Below are 13,460 nucleotides of genomic sequence, written 5' to 3' on the forward strand. Positions count from 1 at the left end.
ATTTAAGTTATTTGATAAAAAATTTTGAAATCATGAATAATTTAGTTCATTGTCAAAATGCAATTTAAATACTTTATTGTATTTTAATTCTTCATTTATTATCATATTACATATTATTTATTTCAATTATAGAATTATAAATCAAATTAACTTATTTAAAAATAAATCATTTTTCATTGTAAATTGATAAACAATTATAAGTATCTTTTTATGTTTAATTGATAATATATCCTATATGTATATAATATAATAATTATTTAAATAAGTTTTGTTTAAAACTAAAAGATTCAAAATATAATCTAAAAGGGATTCATATATTTTCCATACAAAATAACACCTGATCAAAAACACAAAATCCACAAATCACAACAAATTTTTACGTAATTTCTACTTGTTTGATCCTCTTAATCTATCTTTTCAATGCTATAAAAATGCAAAAAATCCACTAAAAATAATTGCATTATGCAAATTTGAGTTTTTATTTAATGGTGTATGGACTGAATTGCAAGCTATTTATGTTGAAATGCTAGCATGCATATATACTCATATATGCATGTTGGCAATATTGGAGTAGATGGTAGTCGTGAAAAGTATTATCTAATCTCAACATAAAATGGTACATATGTAAAAATTTAAAGTTGTATAATGTTATTGTTTTAATAGCATTGCAAAGGTCCATTATGAAGGCAAACCTTAAACCAGACACACAAAGCAACATATTAAGTCGAGAGGATGTTAGACAATTCTCAGTGTTTAACACTTTTAAGTATATAAGTGTATTCTTAGTGTGACAACATACATTAAGTAACATATTAAGCCCAGAAAATGTCAGTCAACTCTAAGTATTTAACAGTTTAAAGTCTAGAAATATAAGCTTAGTGTAATTGATTTAAACCGTTCCTATTATGAAAATTGAAATAATAAAAATCTTATGAAAATATATCATGTTTTATAAAATCTGATTTTCCTACTAATAACATTTTTAATTGAAAATTACCCACTTCTAAAATAAAATGGACTAACAAAGAATGGTTTTTTAATTTATTAATTAAATAAAAAATTAGAATACGTATTCTTGGATTCTAATTTTCAATTTAATTAATAAATGAAAAAAATGTCTTGTAGACAGCGATGAAAACAGTGTGATCAGACAATGATGTGACGGGAGGGATCTAAGGTGATGTCATCACTCTACAAATGCACAACAATGTAACGATAATACGATCGAATCTTGTCAAATAAAACCAACTGATAAGCACTGGGAATAAATTAGCAATAATAAGGATGGGTCTAAGAAGAATTCACAGTACCCAGCCAAAAGCTTAGGACGCTTTGTTCTCCTGCTACAAGGCATTTAGTAGTCTTCAACTTGAAGGTCACCAAAACTCTAAAAATGGAGAATGTATTGGCCTTCTTCAAAGCTTGTGAAATGGGTAATATTGTCGGTGCGAAAAACCTGCTTGAAGGACCGCTTGATCTGTTAAACTTAATTCAACATAAGACTTGGGAGGGAAGAACATGTTTTCATATGGCAATAATTTCAGGAAGCGCAGGTTTTCATGTCTTCACCAACTCTTCTTTTAGTTAGAAGCTATTCTTCACTTGTTTCTCTTGCTTAACCTCTCGGTTCCTAAAATGCAGATTTGTTGCGAATGTTAGCAAGAAAGCTGCGGGATGCGGGTCATTCCCTTCTTAAACTCAATTTTTACAATTTCTAAAGCTAAGATTTAGTGGTTTGTCTTGCTTAACTACGTGATTCATGCAGATCTAATCAACATAATAAAAGAGGGGGACAGAAACGGCGAGACGGCTTTACATTTAGCTGTGAGGAAAACTCGCGTAGATCTTGTGAAACAGTTGGTAGAATTGGATGCAAATTTGTGTGATTGTGCAAATAAAGAAGGAGAAACTCCACTTAAATTGGCAGTCAGTTTGGTATTCAAAGGAGCCGTAGAGTTTTTAGTAACTCGCACATCAAACGCCCTGCACTACATAGTGGAGCTCAACCAAGTGAAACTTGTTGAATATTTAATTAAGAAAGGGGTAAAGTTGTCAAAACTTATCAATCAGCCTTACCAGCCTGCCACAAATCCTCCTGACGATGAAGGTAATCGTGCTACTAATCAGACAAATTTGACTAACAGGGATACCCAGGAGGACCAGCTAATTGTTCGGCGAGGGGACACTCCTTTGCACATTGCAGCAAGGAACAAATATGAGAGCGTAAGATTTTTTGGGGGAGATGATGTTCACTACTCTTTATGTTTTACAGTTTTGCTGATATATTCTTTTTTAATGTCTCTGCATGTGGCACAATTGAGAATTACCCACGCAACTAATCTTTGCTCTTTCTTTTCCTTTTACTTGTTTTGTGGTGTAGATGGTGAATTTGTTGTTGAAAGTACCTGATGGGAACAAGTTTGCCCGAAACAGTGAGGAGATGACACCATTTGACATTGCAAGAGAAGTCACGGAGTACCACGAATCTTTCAGGATTATAAAAAAGCTGGGAGACTTTAGCCGGAGTCCGAAGGTATTCATGTACTGTGTACCACAGGTGAGCCGTAAAAAGTACAAGAACGCGAGCTTAATGGTAGACAAAGCCTACGAAGAGAGACGCAATGCAGAACTAGTTGTGGCAGCTCTTTTAGCTACCATGACATGCGCCGCTGCTTTCACAGTCCCAGGCGGTTTCGAATCGGAGAGCGATGCAAAAGAGGATCCAGGGAGCCCTCTTCTTTTATCCTTCACTTCATTTAAACTCTTCATTATTTTCAACTGCATAGCCTTTTTTCTATCTCTCTTTGTTTGTATAATGTGGGAGATGAGCTCACAGCTTACTACAGAAAACAAGATGGTGTTTATGACTATCAACAGTTTAGTGATTTGCTACAGCTTTGCGTTCACCGCTTATGGGTTTATGGCTGCGGTGTACGCGATGCTGGAGCGTAAGGCTAAAACCTTCTCTTGGGTTGTTCTGGGAAGTCTCATATTCATTTCTTTGTGCGGCGTTCTCGCATTCGCCCGTCAATCGATACACTTTGTAGTGAAGCGGGCCAGATTCCATCGCCTCTGTGGTGTATCTCTTTTATTGGATGAAACTGCTGAAAAGGTATGGTCTGGAGCAGAATATTATGGGCTTCTCAACCTTCTCCGTTCAGCTGATGAAATTATCCACGATTTTATCGCTGGGCATTGCAAGTTCAGGCCGCATCGTGAACATGAAGGTAGCTTCAACCATGTTTAGATATCGTTCTACAACACTACACCCTCCCTACCTCATATGACCGACCACCATAAACCTTATTACCATATAATAATTGACTCTATCATGTCACAAATGTAATAATAATCGAGTGTTATCAGTGCCTTCTAGCAAACTGGTACAACATAGCATATATCAATTTTAATTATTTTCTTTTTCCAATCATATCATATGATTTTTATTTTTTTCTAAGTTTTAATATGAAGTTTTTATAATATTTATATTTTTATAATAAGAATTATGTATTTTTGTAATTGATATATTTATATGATGGTAATTAATTTGTGGATCAGAATATAAACTTTTATTCTGATCTTACTCACAATGTTCATAATGGAAATGAGGTCCTCCATTTTTTTATATCTTAGGAAACCTAGATCTAATCCAAAGCATTTACCTCCAAATTAAAAAAGTAGATTAAAAATTATATATATAATATAATATTTGATTATAAACAAGTGTATTTTCATATTTAATCATGTATTACTCTCCACTCATTTTCATTATTGAGGATTCTTGTAGAGATTGCTCAAATTGTTCTTTCACTAGATTATTCTATCATAGATTTGAACCTTGACATTGAATTCTTTTACATTCCATCCACTAAATTCATGTCCCGAGATTTTAATTAGGATAACTTTGTCATAGAGTTTGTACCCTTTTTAAACTACCATACATGCAGCTTAAATCTAACAATTTTGTTTGTATGTTTTATATATATGTGTGTGTGTTTGTATATTACATATGCATATACATATACATATACAAATAATATTGAAAGCTATAATAATTATAATGGATGTACTAGATCTATTGAAGTGGTCTTGTAAATTAATCAATTTATTTTAATTTAATTCGATAATCATTGATAGATTACATTATAATGTTTTAAATAAATCTAACACTTTAAAAAATAACATTAAGAATATCGTTCATTATTTATACATTTATTTTATGTGTTTATACAAAAAAATATGAAACTATCTAAAAGTTAACAAGAAATATTAACTTAAATTCACTTAATATAATATTATATACTTATACATGAAAACATACATTTTAATCTTATTTTATTTTATCTATAATTAATATGATCTTTTCAATGATATAAGATAAATAATAAAAATTAAAATAAATAATAGCCATTTTAAATATATATTTAATTAATATAATTTATTTACGGATAATGAGTGATATCTAAAATGTGTAGTATACTTATCATGCAAGTTACCTTTTGCATTATGCTTTCGTTGTGTCCCTCGAATAATTAAAGACCATTTTGTCTTTCTTCTTTTACTTTATTTATTTATTTCGATTCGACGGCATTGCTTTTCCTTTTGTGCCTAACATTCCCTTTGTCCCGCTTTATTATTTATTCCTTTCTTTTCTGCATAGTTTAAATTTTATATTCTGAATTGACCACACAAATACACACTACTTAAATGTATAGATTAGATTTAATTCCTTCAAAATATTTTTAAGACATTGCAATGTATGGATAAATTTGATCATAGTTCATTTAAAAAAAAGGTACAATTGATTAATTTTATTATCGACATAGTGTTAATTATAAAATAAAATAATTTTTAATTTAATATAATATTGAATGATAAAATAAATTATTTCTTAATTTAAAATGTTTTTAGCTAACATAAATTAATTTATAATAAAATCAATTAAAGATGAATAATAATAATATAGTAATAATATAAATTTTAAAATTACATATAATTATAATTTTAATTATATTGAAAGTAGAAGAAGCAAAATAATAAGTTGTAATGTAGAATCTAAATTGAAATATATTAATGCAAAATATTTGGTGATAGTAAATTTCATATTTCTTATTGTATATACAAGAAATATGTTGTTACATGTGTTAAATATTAAAGTACAATTTTATTTGCATAAAAATTTATATGTGCATAAAATATACATTAATTTATTTTATCATTTTTAAAGAAATCCATACCATAAAATAAAAGCACTTTCACCTTTAGTGTAGATAAGTTCTTTTTGTTTTTGTCTTGAGAAGAAATAGTTAATCATTAATTATTTTATTACAACTTTTAATTAATTATTTTATTACAACTTTTATAAGGAGGTTTGAGAGGTTATCTGCACTAAATTTGAGGTTCACTAGGTTATGCCTAAAGATTTCATAACCTCTATCAATTGTCTACTCAATAATTCTCCATTCAAATATTCAATCATTAAGTAAATAATTCACCTCATGATACATGAAGATTATTGAAATAATAAAATAGAAAAATATTTATGGAGACTAAAAGGAATTGGATCAAATGTAATCTAGGTTGATTCCTCTTAATTATATAGAATACAAATGTTTTTAATATTTGGAAGCTAATGAAACTCCCATCTATCCATGAAACAATAATAGCTAAAGTTACTATATAATTAAATATCTTTATAGAGTTGATTCTAAAATTTCATAACTCAACAAATATATCTATTGAAAGAGATAAAATTTGAGTTTAATGGTTGATCTCAAGGAAATGTGTTTAAAAGTTATGGCACTTGAAAAAGAACATTAAAGATGAGGCTATAACTATCTGATTAGGGTTTAGAAAAACCATTTATAAAGGTTTTCAATATCTTCATATTAAAAGTGATCTCAAAATGTATCATTGATATCATAAAATGTAACACCTTGCTAGGAACCCCAGAGTAATAACAATTAGTAACTAAAATATGTAGCAAATGTTTTTTTTTCTTAAAAAGAAACATAACACATCAATCATCATTAAATCAATACAACACTAAGTAAACACATTACACAACATAGAAGAATCATAGTTACAATATTTAGTGGAAGACAATCACATCACATAATAGAACTCTAAGGGTTCCCCTAACGTTGCTACTAAGCAACACTCACTATCATATGTTAACTATATAACTCATCACATAAAGATATATATTAAGTTCATTTTAAAACACCAAAGGAAAGATACCTATAGTAACCTTCATTAAGAAATAAGAACATATATGTAATTCACATAATTACATTTACTTGCAAGATATCCATTGTTACCAATGCATCTATTACTAAAGTCCTATTACAAACTTTACACTTGGAATAATAAAAAATCTATTTTACAATTACCAATACAAATAAATAGTTACATAATCTTTTACATCCTTTCGTGAATATATATTACAAATGACAATATAATGGTTAATCGCCTCACAACTGAAATATGAAGATATTGAAAAACACATGGTAAAGATCCATCCACTCACACACGAGCAAATCCACCAAAATATATTCTCAATGGGTGAAAAGGAAATTCCACCCAACCATGTGGAACATGTAGACCTAGACCCCATGCTAGTAGATAGAGACAAGGCCCCGAACAACATACAAGAAGAATAGGGATAAATAACTAAACATGCATACCTCCAAAATACAAAAGACACCACTTCACAAGACAAAGAGATAAAGATAATAACCAAAGATAACCAAAGCATAAATACATATTACAAAATTTATAGAGATAGGTGACAAATAAAACCTTCAAAATAACTCACAAAAGACTTCTCAATAATAATATTAACCAAGATCTTCCAAAAACATCAAAATACTTCAAAGGATATTCCATAAAGAAACAATCGAAAGACTACCAGAGGCTTCCAAAAATAAACAACTCAATTGGATACTTTGATACATAAGGTGAGAGTGTCATCACATAGCCTCTCATGGGTTACCTTGGTAGTTTGACTCCTCTCCTAACTCTAGACACTGGCCCCCACAGATAATTCATGTAGAACCGTACAAACCTTTCATGAAGACAAGGTATTGTATAATCAAGCTAGCTCAACATCAAAATAGATGGTCAGGTCTGCCCAATCTCACCCTCTACCTATATGAGCACACGAGGCCATTAGTTGGGAATAACATTATCTTATTAGTGTATGTAAAACCCAAATAAATCTCATCCCAAAGTTTAATTAATGTTATCACTTATTAATCTACTCACCTATGGGTTAACCTGGAAGCCACTTAAGACCCCGACCCCCATAGTGAGCCACTCTCCCTTCATGCATCTACATATCATATAATCTAGGACTCAACAAAAACATTGTGAAGCATTGAATAACCAAATGGAAACATAAAGTGTCCAAATACATGCATAGATAGAACATCCTACAAATAGGACTTCCATACATAGGCCAATCACAAAGTCAAGTCCTAAAAATTGAAATTAAAACTAGGGAAAATTAATACCTACTTGGAAGAGTTAAAAAAAAAGAGAGACAGAAAGAAAATTTGATGACGAATTCTGAAACACAAAATCTTCTCAAAATAGAAACCAAATCTTCAAAATATTCAATCTCAAGAAATCTAAAACACGCTCCAAGCAAATCTAAAGATATTATAAATATTGCAAATCCCTATCTTCAAATTCACACCCTAAGTTTTCTCTGAAAGTTGCAATAAACTTTCTTCTCGCAAACTCTGAAAAAGAAAAATAACAAGTGTCACGTAGTGGCAAGTACTTGTTGTTATAGGATTGTAATAAAAATATTTTTTCTAATTTTGAGTTGTAATAAAAATATTTATTTTAATTTTTAATTATTATAAATTTGAATCATTGTTATTTTAAAATTATATTATAATAATTATATTTATGTACTATTAACTACAAATCTTATTTTAATACAATAATATAAACTACCAATTGCACTTTGGTGTGCAATGGGTATACTAAAGAGGTGTGGAAGGTCGGTTGGAATGTAGTTCATGAGGTTAATTTGTGGTCATGATGTTGTTTGTGCAACAAAGAACTTGATTGAGAGGAGATAACTAAAAATAACCTATTCAATCATAACTGAAATGAAACCTTTGAATTGAGAAGATAATCAAGTTTTATTAGAAACAAGCTCATGTTATGTGTTGCAATTGGTGAGTGTGAGAGAGAGGATGAGATAGGGCTAGAAAGAGGCATATATAGAGGGGTAAGAGTGAGAGAGAGAGATGGGTAAAGATATAGATATATAGATAGAGAAGAAGATGAATATATTTATGGAGTCGAAGATCGAGATGGAGAATAGGGAGAGGAAAATTGAGAGAAGGAGAGAGATATGAGAGAGACAAAGATAGAGAGGGGAGTGGAATATATAGATATAGAAGAGAAAAATAAATAGTTGGAGAGAGATGAAGATATAGAAATATAAAGATAGAGATAGGAAGTGATATATAGATAGAGGGAGAGATATAGTGGTAGAGAGAAATAGAGATAGAGGGATTGATGAAAGAAGTGATAGGGAGAGATATATATATAGAAAGGAAAAGAGATATGGATATAGATGTCCAAAAAGAGGGAAAGTGAGAGAGAGATGGATGGATAGGAGGAGGCATGTCAAGATATTAGGGGGAGAGATTAAGATAGAGAAAAAGAGGAGGGAAAAAAGATGGAGAAAGGGAGAGGGGGAGACAAAGATAGAAAAAGAGGAGATAGAGAGGGAGAGTGTAATACCCTGCCTTGCACATAGATAATACAACCATAAATTGTTACATGATTTTCTTTAATAGATTGTTAGATAGATTGGGAGGTTATAAATGGATTATTTTATGGAAATACGTTTGGTATTACCTAGTAAACTTGATTATAAATGATAGAAAATAATATGACTTATTATAATGGTCTAACTATGCTCATGAATATGCAACTAGTTATGTTTAGGAAAGCAATGAGGACTATGGGAAAAGAGAGTAACACTTATTGCAAATATATTTCCTTAATGAGAAGTCTAAGTTTAGCCATCTTTAAACTTAGAATAAAATGATATTTTATTTTCTATATCGATGAGTTTGTGAGGGTTGTCATTGTGGGTCATTCATGTGATTTTTTGAGTCAATTTCCATGTTTAAATTACAAAAATAGACCCCTAGGGTCTATACCCTTGAGGTGGGGGCCTATTAGTCATGCAATAAAGGCCCTTTGACTTTATTTTAGTCTCCAAAAGTCCTCATTTAGATGATTGACAAATTTCATAGATAGATGAGTTGAGGGTACCAATGCCACCCCCCATACCTCATTTATGAGGGAAAACTTGGACGAATGGGGTGTCCTAATATTTGTCCCCTCTTAAATGATGAAAAGACCTATTGGAGGAGAGGATGGGAATGTGACATGTGTCACCTTCCCATCCAATTCTTCTAAGTTAATTTCTCTTAAATGGAGATTGTGCAGGGATAGTGGGTTGTTACCCACTTCTCCATTTTTGAGAACTCTTGTAGGATTTTGAAGAAAGGAAGGTAGATTTAAGAGAAGGAAGGATCCCTTCGATGTGAGATGGAGGCCAAAATGCATAGGTTTAGAGAGATAATTTCTCCATTTCCTCTAATCCATTTTGTTTACTGTTACAAGTTTGAGATGTAGTTGCAAAATCTAGTATGTAGTGTTTATGTGGAGAAAAAGATTGGAATTATGTAAGAGTTCTAGTCGATGAGAGTAAATTTGTGGAGTGTGCGAGACCCCAGTATCTTGGGTCTAGATCAATCTTCTTTCTCAGGGTATGACTAGAGCCTACAAGGCTCCATAATGCCATTATGGTTAGGAGGAGAGGAACCCTTGTTTTTGTGTTTTCTCATTGGAATGTATGATTGTGTGATCTTTTAGAGTGTTCAGTTAAAAAAAATTATTGTGTAATGAAAGAGAAAGCCTTTTGTTCGTTCTTTCCCATTGCAATATATTTAATGATGAATTTATGTATGTTTTGAAAATGGCAATTTGAGAGATACTTTATGACATTTTGGTTGAAAAATTTATTAATTAATAGAAGAGAAAGCCTTTGTTAGTTTTATTTTCCCTTAGAATATATTTAAAGATGATTATATTTTTGTTTTGAAAAAGGAAAATTGATAGATCCCTTATGATGATCTGGTTAACAAAATAAATGAAGTATTAAATAATAGAAGAGAAAATTTTTAATTTGATCTTTTCCCAGTGGTTTACATCAATATTTTGAGATGGAAAATTAAGAGATCTTACTATTTATTTAGTTGGAGAGTGGCTAGTACATAATGAAAGAGACATCTACGTAAGATTTAATATTTTGTTCTATCAGCAAGCCACATAAGATTTTAGAATTTCTTTAGTTGATCTTTTCCCCTTTTTGCAAAGTCTCCTTTGTAATGAAAGTTTAAAATGTAATTAAAGATGTCTCGGTTGAAAGTACTATTGAGCAATAAAAGAGATAAATCTCACCCTTGGCATAAGATCTACTCCATTTTAGTAGTTCTCAATGATTTTTAGAATATTACTAATCAGACAGTTTAATACTGTCTAATAACCAGCCTTCTAAGGAAACAACACCCTGCCCAGTAATTATGTTTATGTTTTCAGAAGAATCTCATACCTATGAGGTAATGGAGTTTAATGATAATAATAATAATAGAATTATATATATTCGTATTCAAATGAATACATTTCCTTATTTTTGGTACGTTCAGATTTCTCTCTAAGAGTAGCAGTAAATGAAAATATTAATTTCTATTTTGTCTAAGATTCTATTACAAATATATTCACTTGAAATGAAGCGGAGCTCTCTACATTCTAATAATGGATGATCTGATTATTGATAACCATTTTGAATCTATTTATGCACAACCTAATCACTAATCTCATCTATCAACATATACGGTAGCACATAATCTGAAATTATTTTGGTCCAATAGGCGTGAAAGATCTATCATGCTTTGGAAGCATATACAGATAAGATATGCCTTAGACCTACTTTCAACTTTATTTAAATGAAGATATTACTGTATTTTATAATAAAACAAATTTGTCCACATAGAGACCCTACCTATACACATTCTTGCTAAAATATATTACTGTATTTTATAAGCTATTATAGATTTAAGTCCAGGTTCTTATAAACTGAAATATATTGGAGAGTTGATCTTATGGTCATTGGCAGCGCATTGACAACAAATACAGTTAAATAAAACCCAAGCAAATGAATCATATTTTTTTTTAGTGGCTTACAATTGCGGCTTTTTGTAAGCCAATTCTCTGGTTGCTATGTTGGAGATTGATCTCTTGAAAATTACAGAGCTATGCATGAAAGTTTTACGGTATTAAGCACAAATAAAGATATGATCTCCCTTGCTAGCGGGGAGACTAAGCAAATTTACTCATAGTTGAGATCTGTTGCTTGCCTACAATTGTCAAATCGGAGCCTTCTTTTTATCACCTTAATGTGAATCCCAGTCAAAGCTTCTTCATGGCTGGAAAATAGCATCCTTGGGCAATGCATTAACTTTTGGTTTCATCCAAAATAAAAAGATAATATAAGCCAAATTATTTGCATCGACATTACTGCCTTGCCTATTTCAGTTATCATCCTCGACTTACTGTGGTTGGAACTTTCATCCGTACACCTACTCTTGCCTGTATAGTCTAACACTAGTTTGTACAAGTCCATACAATTAATAAATGTTTGGAGAGGAGTAAGAGAATTGCTGAAATTTGCATTGCACAATAGGAAGTAGGTGATGATGCTTAAATGATGATAAGAAATACTATGCTTAAACTCCATACACCCCATACCTCTTTATTGGTTTATTAATTGTGTCACCGATTTACTGGTTGCACATGGAAATTTAAGTACAAAAGAGATGAATTAGCTCGCCAGGGATGACTCAACCAATAGCAGTGACAAGGACTCCCTCCCATACTCTTGATTTAACACCTCTTGATATTGATATAAAATAAACTTAATAAGGTATGTTGAACGTAGGATGAAGTGACGTGTAGCTATTCTCATTATGAGATTTAACACAATAAGGATTGCAATGTAGAGAAGGGGTTCTCCCTTACCATTAGGGGTGGAATATCTCTTAGAAACAATAGTGTATGTTACCATTAAGGAAGTTTGACTATTCTTCTAATTCCATTATCAACCCAATTTAAGAATGGGCAAACTTTTGGGTATTCAATTGATTCATGGGATAAGAAGGGATTTCATGCTGGTGTAATAGTTATGAGGATAGTAATAAAACAAAATATAACAACAATAATGATATTAATAAGAATTACATAAGGCATAATGTTAGGATTAATAGTATAGTAGTAATGTTAATGGTGAGAGAGGAACCCTATCTCGTAAGGTTGTGTCAAAAAAAAAAAAAATCTATGTGTGTGTGTGTGTGTGTGTGTGTGTGTGTGAGAGAGAGAGAGAGAGAGAGAGAGAGAGAGAGTTAGAGCTATAGAGAGAGGGGAAGAGGGAGTGAGTTAAATAAAAATAAATTGACATATAGAGATGAAGAGAGTGTAAGAGAAATAGGGGAGATAAATATATATTGAAAGAGAAAGAGAGAGATATAGAGATATACATGAAGAAAAAGGGAGAGAGAGGTAGAGATAAAGAGATAGATAGGGGGATAGGGAGAAATAGAGAGGAGGGTAACATAAAGCGAGGGATGACCTAGAGAGAGAGTGGGGGGGAGGTATTGATATAGATAAAGGAAATTATAGATAGATAGAGAAGGACAAGGAGAGAGATAGAGATGTATGTATAGAAAGAGATAGATAGACTCGCTAGAGAGAGATGAAGAGAAATATAAAAATGATATATTGTTTAAGAGATATAGAGTGAATTAGAGAGAGAGAGAGAGAGGGGGGGGGGGTGGGTCGAGAAAGATTGAGAAAAAGGAGATAACAGAGGCAAGTAATAGAGAGAAAGGTTTAGACTTTGGACAGGGGGAGAGAGATAAATATGGGGAAATATAGAGAGATAGAGGTATATATAGAGAGAGAAGGGGATAAATATAACTAGAGAGATATAAAAAGAGGGAATGATAGGGAGATAGGGAGAGATAAGATAGAAAGGAGAGAAGGATATATATATATATATATATATATATCCTTCTCTCCTTTCTATCTTATCTCTCCCTATCTCCCTATCATTCCCTCTTTATATATATATATATATTTGTGTGTGTGTGTGTAGATAGAAAGGATCTAGAGAGTAAATATAACTTGTAAAATATAAAGAGGCTGAGAATTAGAAAGGGGGATATAGAGAGAGTGAGAGAGATGAAGGAAGACGAGTGTATAAGATCTAGAGATAGTGAGATAGAATAGAAATAGGAGGGATAAATAGGCTGGAGTGTGTTTGTTTGTTTGTGTGAGTGAGAGATATATAAATATAGAGATAAGGA

The 13,460-nt window shown here is 31.3% G+C and overlaps 1 protein-coding gene across 1 annotated transcript; it reads left to right on the forward strand.

Moving 5' to 3' along the window:
* The first annotated feature begins 1,230 nt into the window (after positions 1–1,230).
* LOC131074616 (ankyrin repeat-containing protein NPR4) lies at positions 1,231–3,416 on the forward strand. The gene is made up of 4 exons (XM_058011264.2): positions 1,231–1,553; positions 1,642–1,680; positions 1,766–2,223; positions 2,381–3,416. The coding sequence occupies exons 1-4, from the start codon at positions 1,394–1,396 to the stop codon at positions 3,245–3,247; spliced, it is 1,524 nt and encodes a 507-aa protein (XP_057867247.2). The 5' UTR covers positions 1,231–1,393; the 3' UTR covers positions 3,248–3,416.
* Positions 3,417–13,460: the final 10,044 nt, after the last annotated feature.

The sequence above is a fragment of the Cryptomeria japonica genome, chromosome 1 (assembly GCF_030272615.1).
Source record: "Cryptomeria japonica chromosome 1, Sugi_1.0, whole genome shotgun sequence".
Classification (NCBI taxonomy): Eukaryota; Viridiplantae; Streptophyta; class Pinopsida; order Cupressales; family Cupressaceae; genus Cryptomeria; species Cryptomeria japonica.

Bases quoted from the DNA above. Each gene is read 5' to 3' on its own strand.
- LOC131074616 (XM_058011264.2), top strand. From the start codon at position 1,394: ATGGAGAATGTATTGGCCTTCTTCAAAGCTTGTGAAATGGGTAATATT. The intron at 1,554-1,641 runs GTTTTCATGTCT...CCTAAAATGCAG, and splicing joins AATAATTTCAGGAAGCGCAG to ATTTGTTGCGAATGTTAGCA. The intron at 1,681-1,765 runs GTCATTCCCTTC...TGATTCATGCAG, and splicing joins AAGAAAGCTGCGGGATGCGG to ATCTAATCAACATAATAAAA.